The 16726-nt window shown below is 52.4% G+C and overlaps 1 protein-coding gene across 1 annotated transcript in view; it reads right to left on the bottom strand.

Moving 5' to 3' along the window:
- Positions 1 to 3377: 3377 nt before the first annotated feature.
- The window catches only part of WWP2 (WW domain containing E3 ubiquitin protein ligase 2), a 150700-nt gene continuing 137351 nt past the window's right edge, over positions 3378 to 16726 (bottom strand). The window contains exons 12-24 of the mRNA XM_059383233.1: positions 13858 to 13939; positions 13171 to 13299; positions 12719 to 12794; positions 12350 to 12421; positions 12036 to 12124; positions 10097 to 10256; positions 8698 to 8831; positions 8247 to 8387; positions 7846 to 7966; positions 7437 to 7541; positions 6071 to 6167; positions 5838 to 5910; positions 3378 to 5358 (exon numbers count right to left, since the gene is read on the bottom strand). Of these exons, the coding sequence (XP_059239216.1) occupies positions 5259 to 5358; positions 5838 to 5910; positions 6071 to 6167; positions 7437 to 7541; positions 7846 to 7966; positions 8247 to 8387; positions 8698 to 8831; positions 10097 to 10256; positions 12036 to 12124; positions 12350 to 12421; positions 12719 to 12794; positions 13171 to 13299; positions 13858 to 13939 (1379 nt within the window). The 3' untranslated portion in view covers positions 3378 to 5258. The remainder of the gene's footprint in view (positions 5359 to 5837; positions 5911 to 6070; positions 6168 to 7436; positions 7542 to 7845; positions 7967 to 8246; positions 8388 to 8697; positions 8832 to 10096; positions 10257 to 12035; positions 12125 to 12349; positions 12422 to 12718; positions 12795 to 13170; positions 13300 to 13857; positions 13940 to 16726) is intronic.

Below are 16726 nucleotides of genomic sequence, written 5' to 3'. Positions count from 1 at the left end.
CCCCAGCAAGCCTACAGTCAGGTGTACCCCAGCTCAGGTATCTCCTCCCACCCCAGGCAGAGAACAGAACTTTCCTCATGCCTCTCCAGGGAAAATGATCACCCCAGAGAAAAGACACGTGAGCAGTGACATTTATGGTCCCAGTATAAAGGTCCACCTGCCACGAGTCCTCTTACAGCGAAGACCAGCAGGCAAGAGACCATCCAGGCGTGTCTTCTGAAACAGGGAGAACCACGAAGGTTAGGGAAGGGGTTGTTGCCTCCCTGTGTGTGTGCTTTTTCCTAATGGTGCTGCAGCTATCTCCTCGGGTCCTGCGGGGCATCCACTCGACAGCCTTCTCTTCTGAGGGGCAGTCTGGGCCTTGGCCTGGGCATACCTAGGAATATCACGGATTCAGACTAGATCCCTGGATGGTTTGTCTTGATGAATTTCTGCCTCCATCTTTTTCAAAGCCATGGCCCGTGCATAGCAGAGGCAGCTGGGTTTTGCGGCAGTTTGCTGGTTGGCCCCTTTTCATCAAACAGGAGGCAGCACTGGGCTGGTGCTCAGGCCGCGTCCAGACAGGAGCTTATTTAGAGCCATTGACCCCCAGCAGCTGCACACCCAGGCACTCTGGCAGGCTCTGCGTGCAACAGCACACTCGCGATCTTGGTCGACATTTTGCATTTTGCTCTATTTCTGACCCTTGGAAGTCTCTCCCTTGTTTTTGAACAAGCCTTTTAGGGTTTCTCTTGTTATATTTTATGTGTCTTTATTATATGTTCGGAACAGAGAGGTTGGCCAAGTCGTGAATTTACTGCGCCATCTCAACAGAACGCATTTTGGTTTCTAACACTGACTTTACTCCGAAAAGAACAAAGAAGAGTTGATTCTGTGTTGGGGCGATAGTGTTGAAGTTGGGAATAGAGTATCACAGAGATCATCAAAGACATCCAAAAGAGGCAAGTTGAAGGGGCCAAAACTGACAGGCATCTAAGAAAATAATGACTGCTGTCTCTGGGGCCAACTGAGTCCGAGTTAGACCCTGAATCCATGATGTTCAAATGGTACGGATAAAAGTGCGCCAAAAAATCACATGTCCAATGTGAGTTGGCTGAAGGTGGACTCATAAAGCATGGGCTACAGAAAAGTGAGCCGGACTGGGTCACTTCAATCAAGTTCAGAATCACAGGGTATTTAAGGTATTTAAGGATATTTAAAACTTGGATTCATAAGGTAGACCACAGGGGCTGGGGTAAGAACTTTAGGCACTAACTCATTTTCTTCAGTGGGGCTGGGGCCTTATTGATGCCAAGTCTGGCCGAAGAACCAGAAGAGCTTGCTATCTGTAAGCATACCTCTAAACACAGACACAGAGATCTTTAGGGTTTTTCTAGAAGGGTGATGTAAGCCCCAATACAGAATGCCAGTGGGGTAGCAAGAACTGAGACTCCAGATCCACGGAGATCCCACCTTATGTAAAGTCTCACTGACACCTGGGAGACCCACTGGAGATCTTTGGCAACAAAGGAAGTCCTATCAGCTCGCTTTACTTCCAAAATAATCATATAGCTTTGACATTACATCAGAACTTCTTACAGAGTGTAGGGGTAGGGGGGCCTCTCTGCCTGCCTAATTCTGCTTGAAACCCTTTCAGAATAAGGAAAAAAGAAATTGAGGATATAGGAAAAGCAAAGAGAGGTACTTAGAACCTCCCCACCCCCACCCCAGGGTGAGAGACTGGATGAGGAAGAAAAAACTGTATTATATTATACTATTAATTCTGGAGCAAACAATATATATTTATATAATGATAGTATTATAGATGTGTTTTGTTACTTTTCAGCTTTTTGAATAAACCTTTAGAAAAAATACAGATGATTTCATTGTGATTACACAAAACAATGTTTAAAGGAAAAAAAAAAAAGGATTTGTGTAGAAGTAAAAGGACAGCTACCCAAAGTCAAAAGAGGGAATGCAGACGGAGAGCTGGAAGGACAGCCAGGGGAGCTCAGATGCACTGCTCAAAGTGGGGTGGCAAGGGACCCTGTCCATTGCTAGGGCTAGGAACACAGGAACCTTTCTGAGGACCATGGGGTAGACTCTGTTGGGGGTTTAAAGTTGTATCCAGAAAGATACAAAAGAAACTAGCAATCCTAGCCTCTAGCAGATGATCAGAGGAACAAGAGTAAAGGGAGGGTGGGTGGTAGCCTTTCACTGTAGACACTATGTATCTTTGAATTTTAAAACTTTTTAAAAAATTTTTAAGTAAAAGTAAAGGTAACTACTTCCAACTTCCAGGACTGCCCCCTCCTGGAAGAGCAGCACCAGGGCACAAGACCCGCCAAAGGGCATTCGCTGAAGGGGTGCAGCCAGGAGCAAACTGTTGGACACAACTCTAATGCCCCTTAGGGTGGAGATGGGCATGTCATAGGAACCATAGGAACTATAGGCAGTAGTTAAAGAATCATTTAGACCTATGTTGAGGAAGATGGAAAGGTTTCCCAAACACCTTGTTGAATGAGACAAGTGGTTAGCATAGATAAGATCCCATTTTTGATATATTTAAAAGTGATATGTATATACGATCTGCATAGGCACAGTGAGTAGTATGGAAGGGCCGCAGCAAACTTAACAGCAGTCATTTCCGAGGTAAGACTGGGGAGAACAGTTTCTTACTTGTGTCTTACTTGAATTTGTTATGGGATTTCTGCGTATGTGTAGACTTCCTTCAATAATGTTCTCAAAATAGCATTGCTCTGTCAAGTGGGAAAAGGCTTTGGAGGGGCGCAGTGAACTCCCCGAGCAAACTCCAGGGAAGAACCAATCCAAACATCTCTGCCTCCCTTGAGAAGAGGCACAATCAGGGCAAGGCTTGATCAACGTCATTTCCATGTCAAAATGCCTTAAGACGCAACAGCCTGGTGATCTGTCCCATGTGAATTCTTAGGTGTTCAAAAAGTGGGGAGCAAGACCTTGTATGACCATTAGCTCAAGATCATGGCATCCCTCTATCATGGTGAGACTCAGTAAATGTTTCTCGAATGAACAACTGCCCACACACTGTCCCCAGAAGCTGGTTTCTAAAACCCACTGGACCTGCAGCCACAACAGTTCATGTTCTGGCCCCACAACAACTGTTCGCAGAAACCCTGGCCTGGTGGGGGTGGAGCGGGGAGCGGTGAGGGTGTCCAACCCTGACCAAGGGCCACCCCCATGATCCCTACTCAAGGACTCAGCTGCCCACAAGAAGTGTGACTGTCTCAGTTAATAACACACACATTCCTGACACCAGCAAGGTCATGGAATTTCCACCCCTGTCTGGGGCTGGAGGATCTGGGGGGCCCAGAGGCCTCTTGTCCCGAGCACAGCGATCTTACAGACATCCACACCAACGCTGCCCACAGCTGCTGATTGTTTATTGCACAAGAAACTGGCAATACCAAGGCAAGGGGGAAGGCATTACAAAACCATCTGTTGACCAACCCAGAGCTACCGAAGGACACTCTACACAACACCTCGTTATATACATGTATGTACACACACGCACACACATGAACACACTTGGAACACCTAGGAGTCTCAGGCTTCCACACCCCACACAGCAGCCTGCACCCCAACCCCCCAGGAGAGAGGGACACTGCAGGGAAGCACAGCAAATAACTCCAGGAAAAAAAACAGGTTGAGCTCCGGTGAGCCAAGCCACTCAAATCAGCACACGCAACTGGACACGGGCTGTCCCTCCATGGGCCGGGGCGGGGAAGGACAAGGGTCTGGGGATGTGAGCCAGTCCTAAGAAGGCCCCGTGACCGGTCAGTGGGCCTGCCTGGGGTCCTGGGAGGCTCAAGCTAGTCTGCAGCTGGTGTGCAGCGTGAAAGCCCTGGGGGCCTAGATCAGGGAGCTCGGAACCGCCACCGCGCCAGTGTCCCAGAGGAGCCCATTCGCCTTTGCACATCTTCACACGTGGCGGACCGCCCATATCAGAGGCTGGCGGGGGCTCCAGACACCGAGTCAGACCATGTGCAGCAGCTCGAGGCCCTTCCGCTGACCTCCGTGGGCAGACAAAGCCTCACTCCCGGGCAGGATGAATGTGCTCTAGGGCAGCTGGACGCACTGCATTCTCAACAGGAGACTAATGGACCTGCCTGTAGCCTCAGGGGCCGCTGGGGAATGACAGGGCCCCCCGCCCCCACATGCTCCATCACTTGGGGCTGCTGGACATCTACGTCTAGGAAAGGGAGTTCTCTGTGGAACACGGCAAGGTTGGGTGACACCTGGGACGCCATCCCTTCCCCTCTCTGTCAGGGCTTGGGGACTACGCCGTGGTGAAGCTGGGCCGCCGAGTCGGGCCTGCCTTGCTCACAGAACTGCTAAGGGGGTTCCTAAGAGGAGCAGCTGTTTGGGAAGATCTTGGACCAATGGTGTCAGGTCCCTCCGGGTCCCCTCGACTCCCGGTGTACCAGCTCCTTGACAGAGAGTGACAGCAGCATACCGACAGCAAAACACAAAGTAACCCAACACACAAAATGCTTCAGGTTGATATAAAAGGGAAAAGAAAGTCTGAGGGAGTTTGTCGTTTCCAACCCCCCGACACCGGAGCAGCTGGTACAACCCTTTATTTGCAGGAAAGAACAAACTGTCCCGCACCGAGTGCAGAGATGGGCCTCGCTGCACAGCCTCAGTGGCTCGGTCCTGCCGGGACAGGCAGCAGCAGGCCTCCACCCAGAGCTCTCTCCGGTGCGGGAAGAGTTTCTTTCCCTCAGACCTCCGTTCTACACAGATCACTGGAAAAGTTCTATTTAAAACAGAACCTCTTTTACTGGCAAAGACCCTGGGCTTTTGCAGCCCAGAAGAGCTACCCCGAGTGAGCGGCCCGTCTCCTCCTTGCCGAACTGGCCCGTGAGAACCAGGGCTTCTGCACAGCTCTTCGGCACAGAGCACCCTTCCCTGCGCGCTCACGCACACGTAGCACTGGGCTTGGGGAAAAGGAGGAAGAGCTTACGAGAGGGTCAGGCCTCCAGACTTTGCGTTGGGTGATGGGGCCAAAGGTAACATGGGGGCTTTATTCCAGACTGCCACCACTGGGTAGAAGAAAGGAAGGGACAGGCAGGGCCTCTTGAGGTCGAGCTCTGCTACCACCAGCCTGATGACACTGTGGTCCCACGCACGGCCACCACCTGGGGGGGCCTCCCGGGAGCTCTGTGGCCACCGGCCTCTCGGGGCAGAAAGAACTCATGACTACATGTTGTGCTGGGGGGTGTGGGAGGGGGCTGCCTCAGTTACTCCTGTCCGAAGCCCTCAGTCTCCTCGATGGCGTACAGCAGCTTCTCCTTCAGCTGTTCGTAGCTCTTATATGGTGGCAGATCCAGGCGGTTGAAACTGTGAAGAGAGGGAAGCAGAACAGTCAGCACGGGGAGGTCAGGGCTCCACGGCCCTGCCCCAACCTGGCCAGAGTGGGGTCAACGTAGTTCACGCGGCCGTGGTGAACGCGCCCACCATGTGGCCAGATGCCAGAACAGAGTCCTTGCGAGCCCTGCTGTGTGAGGCCTTCATGCTTCCTGTGCCTGGTCCTTGGAAGGTTCAGCAGAGAGGGCAGGGCAGCTGGAGAAATGGGGACATGGGGGCCTGGGCAGAGGGCACACAGGGAAGCAGCTCCTTGTCTGCTGGAGTGGAAGTGTTTGGTGAGGGATACGAACTGCTGCCACAAATGCCAGAAGCTCAGAGGCCCCTCCTCTCCAACCCCAGAGCCACACAGACGTTGCCAAAGTCCCTGAAGCTGCCCCACCCAAAGGGCTGCCCTCAGGAGCTCCTGTGGTCTGTGAGCTGTGGCCACCTCCCACCAAAACCAGCACACTCACCACGTGTGGCTTCTGGGCAGCCAGGTTTCCTTGCCAACCCTGTCGATGCAAAATTTCTGTGGTCCGTTGCTACCTGTTATCCAAAAGAGGAACAGCATAGGCAACAGGACCACGCCTCCCATGGGCAGGACTCTGACTCCCCCCGACAGACGGCTCAGGCCCCGCCCACTCACACCCTGGGAGTAGCCCCCCAGGCTCACCCTAGGGCACCAGCCAGGCGAGGGAACACGTACCAATGAGTTCGGCAAATCCGCCAACAGGCAGGCGGCAAGTCCCAGTGACAAACTGCAGCAGTCGGATCCTCTTCTCGTTGTCCATCTCCTTCACCACCTAGGACGAACTCAGCCGGTCAGAGCAAAGCCAGGACGCCCACCTGACCCAGAGCCTCGCCCTAACCTGGGATTCCGGTCAGCCAGCACTCCTCTTCGGGGCTGAGAACACAAGCACGGGTTGGGTGGGGGGTTACAGCCACCAACCTTGGGAACCCCAAAGCTGCTCCCTCTGAGAGGCGGGGTTTGTAGGCCAGTCCCTGTAGCCCATGGGACATCTCGGTCTCAGGGGCACCGTGAGCCAGGTTTTCTCTTCCCATCCAAGTTCTGCTTTTAAAAATATACTAAGGATGGGCTCCCTTGCACAACGGGGAGCCTGCTTCTCCCTCTGCTAGCGGCTCCCCCTGCTTGTGCTCTCTCTCTGCGCACTCTCTCAAATAAATAAATAAAATCTTCAAAAAATAATTAAAAAGTAAATATTTTTTAAAAGGGGGGGGGGGGGGGCGCCTGGGTGGCTCAGTCATTAAGTGTCTGCCGTCAGCTCAGGTCATTATCCCAGGGACCTGGGATCGAGCCCTACATCAGGCTCTCTACTTGGTGGGAAGCCTGCTTCTCCTTCTCCCACTCCCCGTGCTTGTGTTACCTCTCTCACTGTCAAATAAATAAATATAGTTTTTAAAAATACACATATACTAAGGATGGGAGTGACTGCTTCATGGGAATGGGGTTTGTTTTTGGGGGGAGATGAAATGTTCTGAAATTAGACGGTGGTCATGACTGCCTTGTACTGCGAAAAGTCAATGAATCGTAGTATCTTAAAATGCTGAACATGGGGAGTTTTATGGGGTGGGAATTTTGCCTTCACAAAGGAATGTTTATAACCTATTCTTTCTCATGTATGCTATACTTCATAATGACAACAAGACTACACATACAAAAGAATCAACTCATTACATCCAGGACTCAGCTCATTCAGTTTCTCCAGAGACAAGCACATGCTGGCCCGTGTCCCCTGGCTGGAAGGAAACCACACGACCAATGGGAGCTTTCCTTCCTGCCTGCAGGCTCACCCCTGTCCCACCAAGGCTAACCACCAATGTGGCCTGTCAAGAGCCCTGGACACAGTCCAGCTGCAACAGCTCTGTTCGTCCCAAGGCTGGGTCTCTCTTCTCCTTCCACAAAGTGAGGAGAGCGCGAGAGATGAGGGAGGTGGACCACGCCACACGCATCCCTGAGCCCGAGATCGAATCAGGTCTCCTTCCTGAGGCTGACTGCTAAAGACTGTCTGGACCCCTACCCCAGCCTCCCTGGGATGGGCCCCAGGACCTACCTGCCAGAACCACTGGATCTGCTTGCTGTTCTTGGTGTAGTGTCGGTAAATAGTGTTCTTCTGCCAGTCGCTCATGTCTATCTCCTGCATGCCGCACAGCATGAGCTGCAGGGAAGACAGATATCAGTGGCCCAGGGCCAGCCCCGGCCCCACTCACTAGCAGATAAAAGCATCCCGAACATCTTCCTGATCTCTGCTGACAGCGGTAATAACAGGAGGGATATGAGTGTTAAATGTGGGCCCCTCGAAACAGTGTGAGAAACCCAAGCACAACGATCTACCCTGCAGCCTCGGTCCGGAGGGAGTGTGAGGTTCCACTGGCGAGCTTCTCTGGAGACAGAGTTTGCCAACAAAGGGCACAAACGCCCCGGAGGCCGGGGCTCAGGGTCCCAGCGACCTCAGCTCTCACCTCCAGCTCCTTCTCGTCAAAGTAGCGCAACCACTCCAGAGGGGCCACCTCGTTGAAGCCATCCAGGAAGGCTTTGGTCTGCTCTTCCACGCCGCGGGTGAAACGCCAGTCAGTCAGCAGCCTGAAACCGAAGACCAGGCGTCAGGGGAGCTGAGACCCGAAGCTTACGTGCACCTCAGGACCTGCCAGGAGGCTGCTATCACACAGCAGCGAGGAATCGGCTGAGAGGTGACCCAGGTGCACACCCAGAGCCAGTGTAGGGGTGGCCCTGGGGGGGATGCCAAAGGGGAGGCTGTGATCCCTGGTGAAATGCATGGGGGGCATGGATGCGGGGTATCCCAGAGACAAGGGTGGCTCTGCTCCCCTCCCCCCGCACTGGATCTCCAGCACTTAAGACTCACATGATATACTCGTCCTTGTTCTCCTCTGTCACTCGGATGCTCTCACCACCTTCCTTGAGCTCGTGGGTTGTCACCTTGCCCAGGATCTCCATGTCCTGGATGAAGTACAGCTCTAGACCGCACTCTTCCAGGTTGTTCTCTCTGGCGGCACAAGAGACCAAAAGGGAAGAGTTCTACCTTAGAAGGGCCCCCCTCATCCTGCTCCGTCCCTCACGTCAGTGCTCATGGGATGCCAGGACTCACAGCCTTGATCCAGAGCAGCTGCACGGGACCTCTCCCTGAGGCATGGAGAGAATTCTGGAGCTGCCCTACAGAGAAACCTAGGAGCTGCACATCTCCACAAGCACTTCTAAAGCCCATTTTCTCTGGCAGAGAAAATAAAGGCCAGCAGCGCCTGCTCCCCAACCAGAGACCCCTGTCCTCCCAGCATGGCACAGGGGAGAGGACTCACTTGATCCAGACAATAGAGTTGTAGAATTCGGGATCAATAGATTCCAGGTCCTTCAGGGTTGGTCTCTTATTGAGCATCCGCTTATAGAAAGGGAGGGTGAAGCCTGTGTCAATGAACTTTCCATGGTACAGAGCCTGAGGAAGAGGAGACATGGAAAAGGGCTTTGGTCTTCTTAGGACACTGCCCGAAGCAGGCTCTTGGATGCTCCACACCAAAGCCCAACTACTGCTACCTACCCTTTCTCCCCAAGAGCAGTTGTGACCTTGACACAGACTCTCATCACACCTGCAGACCACCGGGGCAAACAAAACCAGCCTACTTAGGAACCCAGTGCCTGCCCAGCACACTTGCCCACCAGCTCCCTGCTCTAGCAGAGAACTGCCCCACGCTCATGGACAGCACAACGCCAGGTGGCAGCCCTGACTCACTGACGCTCTGAGCTGGGCGGCGGAGGCAGCCAAAAATAATGCAGACACTGTGGACGGCGAGAGCTGGCGGCCGCCAACGGTGAGTAATAGTCTAGGGTTTTACTGGTCTGTCCTGTTGGCTGCTGGGCCAGGCGGGTCTCTAGACCTGGGAAGAATGTGCCCACTTCCTGAGCCCAGCACCTTGGCCAAGAACTTCCAGACAAGGGGAAGGGACATATTTAGTCATGGCTCTTGGGTTCTTGCGGGCAGAGCATTCAGGAAGTCAGGAAGAAGCAAAGGAAAATTAACAATGAAACATCTCAAACTACCAAATACGGCAGAAGGACTATGGCTACCATGGGCTCCCCTTCCTCAATCCTGGCTCTCTACCCTCACGAGACATTCAACAGGATGCACATGACATGACTGCCTCCTCTAGTCACACTGTGTCCCTATTTCTAGATAAATACGGGTACCTACTCTTCACCCAGTCCCTGATGATGCCTCCTATGTCCTGACCAGCTGGTCTACCAGAGCTCTCTTCTAAGCTACTGTTGATTCCAAATCTCCTTCCAGAAGGCCCAAGTGTCTCAGGCAGACATTCCCTAACACTCTCACCCAAGGGCTGTGACAAACGGTGGTAGCCTGCCCTGCATCTCCCTTCCCCTCTGCAAGAAAGACACCATGTCGGCAGCGTATGTCATGCCAACACCCTCGACAGGGTGCATGCTGAAAGTTCAGTGATGCCCATGGCCCAGAAACCCTGGGCTATCACGGACAAATTCCACACAAATCAACACAAGAAAACCCTCTCGAAGCCCCTGGGGATGCCCCTGAGGGAGCTCTGAACTATCTCCAGAACTCTCTCCAGCTTCTTGCATTTCCTGTTAGGTGTTCTGTGAGGAGTGTGGAGCTCAAAGTTGGGGCATCCACTGCAGGTTGTTCTTGGTACATGCCACCCTGTGTAGAGATCTCACAGCAATGCGTCTTACCATAGCGATGAATCTGCCAATAAAGCGGAAGTAGGTGAGGTGGTCGGGGTTGATGGAGGAGGCAGGGTTGATCTGCAGGCAGTAATTGTTCTTCCCGGCGTACTCAAATAAACAATACATGGGGTTGAGCACCTCATGGGACAGGAGGAAAAACCACTCCCTGGGAGAGAAGACAGAGAAAAACAAGAGTAATGGATCCCTTCCTGCACACGTGCACTGGAGATGGGGCTCTCTTTTGCTGTCCTGCTTTGGTGAGTTTGGAGACACGGTTCCCTGGAGTCGAGCCCCACTGGGATGAACACCTGGTATAACCTGCATTCACGGCTGGTCAGTGAGCAAGGGTGAATCAGGACAACTGCACTTGCGGACAGTGCTCAGGAAAGCCTGCGTGCATGTCTCCGGGCTCCCTGACGATGTATTCCAGGACTTTCTATCCGATATCCAGTATGGCTGATGGCAAAAGAGCATGTGGTACCCTGAGGCCACCATGTACACTTGTGTAGGCTGCTCTGTACAAGAGCACTATGTTAAAGTATCAGAGACTTGCACATTTATTACAATAATTTTCCTGCATACAGCAGTCAATCTGGTTTTTTCCTGATAAAACCAAAGTATCATGACCATTTCCCAACATGGAAGTGTCTTGAGAAAGGGCATCTTTTTCTAAATCTTGCAGAGGTACTGAAGAAAACAGCCCCCCACCCCGTTTCCAACCTGAGTAGGCAGCATGAAAGGAATAGATTTTTAAATCTCATTCCCATTAGCTACACAAAAGGCATCTCATTTCTCTTGCTCTTTGCCCTCCCCTCACCCCAACCCCATCACCACACATTTGTCTGAACCAACACCCATGCCTTGACATCTTTTTGTGGCCTAGGTAACAAGCCTCAAGCCAGAATTCAGGGTCCTTTCAGGCTTGAGCCAAAACAGCAGGGGGACATCCCAAGGGGGCCAGTCCCTGGCTGCTTGTGGCCGGGCAGACGAGGAGTCCTTCGATGCAGAGGGTGCCTCGGTATCCTGTCCGTGGTTCTACCCTGTGGTAGAACAGCATGACGTAACCTACCATAGGGTAAAACCACTGGCAGGACACAGAGAGACAGACACACACGGGGTGGGAGCCACACCACCAAGCAGAGCCTGGAGAGAAGGTCACCATAGTCACCACAGAAAAAGAGCAATTGATCCACAGGGGCCAGCAAAGGAGGGCAGCACCACCAGCAAACAGAGGATCAGAAACAAGTGAACCCAACACCGAGAGAGATGTCCCCAACACCAGGAGAGGTCAGTGAGTTGAGCAGTCGCCGCAGGCCAAGATGCTCCTTCTCCCTGCCAGGGACGTCAGCCCCATGATCCAACGCAACGTTTTGTCAAGAGACTCTGTTAGCTTTCGTAGGTAGGCTAGGGTGAGGGCAAGACAATGCTTTAGGCTCTTTTTATGGGTACGTCAGCCATTTTAACTTTATTGACGCTATGCGCATGACGTGTAGCTGAGCACTGATTGAGGCCCTCTGGATGGTGACACAATTTATGTCAGGCACACACCGATATACTAGGTATCAGCGATATACCTGCCCCAGCTGCCTCAACAAGAGAACCTAGGGTCAATTTTTAACAGAAACAATAGGACAACGATATTTAACCCCCATCCACTGGTGCAGCCAGATTGGTTCAAGTTCAGATAGTTTCTTGCACCACTGTCCTAAGTCCTGCCCTCTGAAGCCCCCAGCCTCTCCACAGACCATTAACTAAAGGGTTAATGCCTAGCCCAAAAGGGGACCTCAGGACCCTGCTCCTGTACCCATGTGAACTGGCCATACCCATGCCCACTCCTGAAAGTGCGTGAGAATTCTGTGAACGAGGGGGAGGCAGCTTTCTGGCCCTGAGCTCTATAGGCTGGGGAAATGGGTGTGGCCCAGCCTTCTAAGGGTGCTGAGCTCACCTGGCGATGCCTCCATAGTCCAGGCCCTCCTCGCCACGCATGATGATGTAGAGCCGGCGGCGGAGGTCATAGGGCTTCATGTTCATGATCTGGGGAGACAAAACATCGTGGCCCACCTGCCACTCCTACTTCCTTGGCAGCTCAGGGGTTGGGGCAGGGAATTCTAAGTCCTTCTCTTCCACAGAGACTTGTTGCCAAGGCCCATACCCTGGAAACTCTACCATGTGGGTTTAACAGACCATGTGACAGAACATGGTGTGGTGCGAGGGGGCCTTCTGCTTGTTGGGTCTTAAACACCATGATTATTCTCTAACCTGTTGGAAAGAATCCTCAAACAGCGTCTGCCTGGAAACACTGATCTTCACATGGCTGGGGAGGGCATTTGACTAAAAAAGAAAGAGAAAAAGAAAACACCCGAATCAGGACCTCAGTGGTCACTATTCAGTCAGGTCTCCTGTGTGTATGAACAGGCTTCCCGTCTCCCGGGCCAGTGGCGAAGAATCTGGTACCCTAGAAATGGGAGCTAGTGACTGGAGACGATGTCAGACAATGCTGCGGGCAGGACAAGTAACTGGCCCCCACCTCGGACGCAGGTATCCCAACATCTCTGCGAGGTTAGGAAATCATGCTAAAGTAACTCAATTAACCCCACCGTCTGGGGGAGGTCCGGTCCCAGAACTCACGTGACAGAGGAAACGGAACTGGTGATACTTCCACCGAAAACTTCGGTCATAGGCACCAGGGGAACCTTGCTTCGTCCTGGGAAGAGGAAAGATGTTCTAGAATCCATGTGATTTCTCAAGAATTAGCAAAGGTTAGCCCCGAGGAAAGCTGATACTATGTTGAAGACCAGAAAGGCAGGCATGAAAGAAAGGAAATGGCCGCCATTTCTGTAGACAGATTTGAAGAGTAAAAAGAAAAACCAGAAATAAAGCCAGACCTCTTGCTTTTCAAGAAAGACCTCAAGTGTTATTCCAAATAAACAGGATAGCCCCTTCCTCCCCGCCTCCCCAGCTTCTCCCATCCCCTCTAATGTGACACCAAAATTAGCCACCAGAGGGCAGTAAGAGGAGCAAGACAAAGATAAAACCCGACTGTGTGAACAGCTCTAATGCGGCCTGTGGGAAGTCCTTACCCAGACTCAAATCCAGGGCGAGGATCCTTAAAGGTGGTGGTGCGTGTATTGTGGTCCACAAAATAGCGTACCCCTTCACTGGTGTACTTCATCTCCCACCCTGGGGGCAATGCTGGTTCCTGGATCATCCTGGAAGCACGGGAAGAGAGGAATTAAGAGCCGGGCTCTCCTTCTGGGCCTCAGTGCTTATGAGGCTGGGGTTCCTAAAGTGTTGCTTTCTCTCTGCTTTCACCCAGGCCCCAAACCGCCCTGAGGGTGGGCCTTGAGGAAAGGCACCTGGTACCACCCAAGTCATGAGGACAGTTCTGGAGCAGAGAGAGGTCATCTACCAGCTCTGGGTGGATGGCTGTGGCCTAAGTGGCGAAACAGCTATCCAGAGACTCCACACGCCCCTATCCTAGACTAGCTTCTGGAGAGGTTCCCTCAAATCTCTTGAAATCACCCTATTAGTAACCTGCACAAGTGGCAGAGAGACCAGCAACACCCGCCAGTTGGGCCACTCTCCATCCTTCGGGAAGTTCAATTTAAGAAGCCACGTTCAAGTCTCATTAGGCAGAAACTATATGGTAAGGATCCTGAGGCGCTTGTGCGTGGCTAAAGATCCTAGAATACCGACCATAGAGGACCAACACAGTCCAAGACACTTGGCCTGGAACAACATGGGGCCCACCCGGCCCAAGTCCTTACCCCTGGGTCCGGGGGTCCTCCCACTGGGTAGTACGTGTGTTATGGTTCACGTAATACACCCGTCCATTGTCCTGTCTCTTCTCTGCCAGGGGAGAAGAAAGAAAAGAGGACAATCAGCTTGAAACATCTTGAGTCCATGTCCACTTCCCTCTGGCTCCCTCCTCCTGAGCGCCAGGTCCAAATTTCTGCCCCCGTTCCCAACCTGTTAGAGACGTTTAACCGCTGAAAGCCTGGCTCACTCGCATCTGTCACTGGTAAAAAGGACAAAGAGAATCTTTCCCTACTGGGGAGTGGGGGAAGAATAAACCATTTCAAACTCAAGATCCAGCACTGTCTTTGGTTGGTTGATTTGCTGGAGAGAAGGGGGCGGTGTGGCAACAAGGAGGGGGAGCAGCCCAGCTGAAACCAGAGGCGTAATTGCATCCAGCTGTGTGCAAAGTGGAGGCGCAGCCAGCCACCTCTCAAGCCCAGTCCCCACCCCAGTCCCGCACAGGCTGGTCTCTGGTCCTGCAACAGCTCCATCCAAACAGGACCATTGTGGGATGGCTGCATTTCCTTCATATCCTTTTGATCAGCGCTCTGTACCACAGGGCATATCTACCGCCCACCCTATCTCTTTCTCCTTGCATGAAGTCAGAGCTTTGTTCTAAAACTCACATCCCAGCAAAACCACGATGCTGCACGTGTGCGATAAATGCCTGGGGCCACGGGCACTTACAATGCCCATCTTGTGCTTTCACCTAAGTGTACCCTGCAAGCCAGGGCAATATTTGGGGAGGCAGGGGGCTCAGGCATACGGTCTCTGTCCTCTGGACAATCTTTGCTCTCTCCCCTCTCCTGGGGCTTACGTGCTTATGGGTGGGAGTCTGGGCAGACCCAACTTTAGCTGGTGATTCCAGGCTTTGAGAGGCATTGAGAAGGATGCCCCATCAGGTCCAAGCAGACAACAGGGAAGACTAGGGGGCAAGGCTGTGAATGGAAGAGAGGTCACCTTTCCCAGGAAGTTCCTGAGCCTTCAAATCTATTTCTGTCCCCCCAAACAAATGATATGAATGGCCCTCCCTCTTTTACAATTACAGGGTGAAATTAAAGAAATAAAAATAATTAGTTCCAGAAGCTACAGGGAAACCAAGAGCTAAAAAGGGCACAGAATCAAGGAGCCCACTCCTCTCCCTCAAGCATCAGGCTGCAACGTTCCCAGCATCAACCCAGGGTCTTGGTCTCTCTCTGCCTTATGTGGTATCCATTATTTGTGTGAAATTTTAAAAACACAGATGAAAGAAAGAAAAGAAGATGCCCAAGATTATGACAGAGCTACCAACACCTCTGCTCAGTTTATGGGACTGTCCCATGGAAGTCAGGCTTCCCAAGAAGTTTCTGAGGAACAGGAGAAGATGCTCCCGACCCAGAAGCTTCTGCTTTGAACTAGATCCTCTATGTCTGCTTGGCCAAGGGCCAAAGCCAATGCTCATCATCAGGCCAGGGGATCTGTCCAGCTGGCCCGGGGCTAGCTTGCCTCCTCTAGGAAGAAACAAACTTGGAAGCACTTAGTCACGTGCCAGGGTCAGGGCCGCTGAAGAGATGTGGATCTAAACCTGAGGTGTCCTGACCCCTGGGTGCAGGGAGAACCATGGCCTCTCTTCTGGAGGAGCACAAAGGGCCCAGGATGGCGACCAGGAGGCCCAGTAGCTTTGATCACAGGCTCCCACTAAACGTAATTCTCACTCGATTCTGCTGCTCTTTCTGTTCACTCTGAACTCTCCTTGGGAAGGTGGCCCTGGCTTGGCCCATCCCTGAAAGAGCCAACACAGAGCCCAAAGGATCTGATTAGGAAGGCTCCTGGCCCTCGGCTGGATGTTCTTTTTTCTCAGTTTCATACTGCTATGATCTTGTGTGTTTTCCTGATCACATGTAAACACCACTGACTCCATGGCTCCCCTTTCCCATCCCAGACATTTCACACTTGGCTTCTGGGAGCTCTTTTCGAGGTGCTAGAGCTGCTCTTACTTGGCGACCATCATGTAGCAGAACCAGTACAGCAAACAAGCACGTGACTCTATAGATCCAGGAACAAGTCTGGGTCCCTGGCTCCAGGTCATAAGCATCTACTGGTTGCCAAACAACATCATGGATTCTTGCTTAATCAGATGCGCTCTCCCCTGCCTAGCCAAGGATCCTGTGCTCGACTCCTCATATGTGACTGGCTGCTGGTCTCTGAGACACCAGGGAACTTTTATCAGTTCGAAGAGCCAGATGGATGATCTGTGTACCTAAGGGATTCCCTAGCTGAAAATCGGGAACTGTCTGGAGGCTCCGTTAACCCATATGCCCCCCCAGAAGGCCTATGAGGTCCTTCCAAAGCTCTGGAATACAGTGGTAATTCACTAAGTGACACCCTGTGGGCCTGGGGCGGGGCGGGGGTGGTAGTGCTGCAGTGAAGCAACCTGGTAAATTACTACCAGGGAGCAGTGTGTCTCCACCAGGGGTCCCAGCTCAAAAGCCATACTTTTCCACATCATGCTCATCCTATCATTTGTCCACTTCTCTGTCTTTATTGGGGAGCAAGCCCCTGCCCGATTTAATACCACGCGTGCACACCACCAAAGCAGCATTCACTGTCCTCCACTGGCCCAACCAATACATTAAATCCAACACCTGCTGATTCCTGCAAAAACCTCCCTCTTCCACTCCCAGCGACTCTCGCTGTACCCAACAAAACCCTGCCCCAGCTCTGAGCTGCAGGATGCACTGAGTCTATCTCGTGTGACCCCTTTTAGCACGAGCACGCCCTCCCAGAATAGCCACAAAGCCCATAATCTCTCCCAAGTCATGGATGTCCATCCTTCTAACTCATTATTGGCAGATGGCA

Source organism: Mustela nigripes, chromosome 17 (assembly GCF_022355385.1).
Source record: "Mustela nigripes isolate SB6536 chromosome 17, MUSNIG.SB6536, whole genome shotgun sequence".
NCBI lineage: Eukaryota > Metazoa > Chordata > Mammalia > Carnivora > Mustelidae > Mustela > Mustela nigripes.
Note: the sequence above shows the minus strand (reverse complement) of the source record. Positions and strands in the feature narration are given on the sequence as shown.